Source organism: Chaetura pelagica, unplaced genomic scaffold (assembly GCF_000747805.2).
Source record: "Chaetura pelagica isolate M959 unplaced genomic scaffold, ChaPel_1.0 scaffold221, whole genome shotgun sequence".
Lineage (NCBI taxonomy): Eukaryota > Metazoa > Chordata > Aves > Apodiformes > Apodidae > Chaetura > Chaetura pelagica.
In genome coordinates, this window is record NW_009952533.1 from 7,149,227 (window position 1) to 7,152,056 (window position 2,830).

General features: G+C 36.0%; 1 protein-coding gene across 1 annotated transcript in view; it reads left to right on the forward strand.

Annotated features, from left to right (window-relative positions):
• Window positions 1-1,074, forward strand: part of ELMOD2 (ELMO/CED-12 domain containing 2) — a 20,029-nt gene extending 18,955 nt beyond the window's left edge. The window contains exons 9-10 of the mRNA XM_010008992.1: window positions 155-288; window positions 705-1,074. Coding sequence (XP_010007294.1) covers window positions 155-288; window positions 705-853 — 283 coding nt within the window. The 3' untranslated portion in view covers window positions 854-1,074. The remainder of the gene's footprint in view (window positions 1-154; window positions 289-704) is intronic.
• The last annotated feature ends 1,756 nt before the right edge of the window (window positions 1,075-2,830 follow it).

Sequence of the window (2,830 nt, forward strand, 5' to 3'; positions counted from 1 at the left end):
GAAAGAGTGGTGTGTAGGCTGGAGTCTGCTTGTCAACAAGTCTCACAGGAAAAAAAAAAAGACAAGACACTTATAGTTACCCTAATGCAGACTATTTCAGGAAAGTTTTTAAGACCTTTGATTCATAAAATGTGACCTATGATTGGTGTTGCAGATATTCTTATGCAATAGTGGGAATCAACCTGACAGAAATGGCATACAGCTTACTTAAGAATGGTGCTTTAAAGTCTTATCTGTACAACGTGGTCTCTGGATTGCCACAAATGGAGCACTTCCACCAGTTTTACTGTAAGTATCTGTAGCTTCTTCAGTACAAACTGCCCAGGGGATGCCAAGATGCACAGTTTAAGGTTTCCACCATGTTTCCACTCTTTTCTTGTTAGTCAGAGCAAGCTGTTTGTCTTCTGGATCAGGTATTAGAAATCCACCTGATGTTTAAACACTGTGCTACAGAAGTGTACATTTAAGGGATAAATGTGGGTGGCTTTGTATATATCAGAGATTGGAGTCTGAAAACTGAGTATTTGCAGATTTATTTTTTTATTCAGTATTACACAGTCCAAAAACTTGCTGTTAACCAGGATTGGACACTCCCTATTTTAGGGGACTGAACAGAGTCTAAAGAATCATTCTAGGTCTAGCTACATCAAAGCAGAAAATTGTTGAAGTAAGTTTTGCAGATCTGCATGTTATTTTCTTCACAGGTTATCTGGTTTATGAGTTTGACAAGTTCTGGTTTGAAGAAGAACCAGAAAGCATTATGCACTTCAACCAGTACAGAGAGAAATTCCATGAAAAAATTAAGGGACTTCTTCTGGATTGTAATGTGCAACTAACCTTACAAAATGCATAGAAACCTTAACTCCACTGCAGTCTATGAGATTCTGCATCAAAAACAGCATTATGCATTTGGATGGGAGTTTTTAATGTTTCAGCAAAAACTGTTCAACAATAGAACTTTTTTTTTGACATTTAAAAAAATAATCAAAATTCAGTTAAGAAAGCTTGGACAATCAACCTCTGTTTACAGGTCTTTATATGCTATTCTCCAAAGGACTGCTTTCTTGTTTGTTTGTGTTTTTTTTTAAATAACCAACAAACACAAAATAGCAACCCACAAATATCAAGAGCCTCTGGATCACTTGCTTTCACGATTTTTTTGTACTTGGTGCAGGAACATAAAGCAGGTATTTATGCTGCATCATGTTTTCCATTAATAAGTTTGACTGTTAATAGTCTTTTCAAAAACCCTTTTATTTGAAATTACTTTGGTTTCAAACTTTTCATATTATTTTTCTGTACATGTAGTTGATCATTCACTCAATGCTAAATTTCTCTGTAATGAAGAGATCCACCAAAGGGATATATTACAAGAAGAGGGTTTATCTACCAACATACTGATGTACTTACTAGAAATTACTTCTGGATAAGGAAGTTAGTTATTGGTTTTTTTGAATCTATGGATTTGTACCAGCATACTCCTATGCTTGGAAAAAGCTTAGTTTGGAAACTAACAAAAAGAACCATAAATCATCAGGGTGAGGATTAAATCCTCAGACTAAAGCTACTCCTAAAATTATTCCTACTGGAAAAAAAAGAATCAGTTCTTTGTAATCTGACTTCAGCCACAATTTTTATCTGTTGTCAGCCCTTTCTTTTGGCAGCTAATGGGGTATTCTCAGTGGGAAGTACAAGAGTTAGCTCTTTTAGAAAGTCCACTCATTAAAAACTTTGGTTGCAGCTGCAGTCCCTTATTTGTACTCCAGTGTAAATTTATTTTCACAAGTCTCTAACAAAGATGTATTTTCCCCAGAAGAGATGCAATTGAAACATGTTTCTTAATCTTTGCATTCTCAGACAATCTAGTCGATAGGAGTTCATACCTATATTGTAACTAATTATTGCTTAAAGCAACTCTAAACAGATTGGGTATGACCATCACTTTATTTTCTAAAACCTACTATTAAACAAGTGCCTTCTGCTTTACTCAATTAGTTTGATTCTGTAACCAGATCATAGCCTTAGAAGCTTGAATTGTTTGGGAAAGACTCTTTCAATATATACCTAAATAGCACACAGTGGCACAGAATTTATATTCTAATAGAAGCTTTCATGCCTTTTTTCTTTTTTTTAAATCATCTCAGGTAAATTAGTTAACTTTTAGTCCATAGCCAATTCTTGCAAAATGCAAATACTGAACAGAAGAAAAAAAAACACAACTCCTTTTTTTGTAATGAGTGGTTACACTACATAAGTATTAAATGTATTATTATAACACTACATCTCCTTGGAGATAAAACTGAACTGGATGTGGTCCTAAGGAGCCTGCTTTAGGTAATCCTCCTTTGGGCCAGGGGTTGAGCCAGGATGCCTTCCCACCTCAGTAATTCTGCGAGTCTGTCTTGTGTAACTAGGGACTTCTTGCACTGCATCCACTCGATTGCCCTAGGTCCCTTAAATGCTGGTGATTTTTTATTTGTGGGAAAGCTCCTGATCCCTGTAGATAGTATATACATAGGAGGTAATGCAGTTCTGTCTTCTTCTTATGATACCTTAGGTATAGATAAGAGTTCAACAGTTGTTAAGTTTAACACGTGCAGGGTGGAGACGTGTTCATCTCACCTGTGTTGGGTTGAGGCTATTTTTTAGCGAAGATGCTTGTAGGGGGTTCATGGTTGTACCATGGCATGTAAACTGAACAGCTAAACTGACTAAATTAGATACAAAACTGACCATAGAAAGCCTGGTTCTGGAGCTCTATTTCTCTGACCCTTTTAGATACTGGGACATTGCTAAAGTCTGAGGAAAAAAGCAGAAAACAGACTCTTTC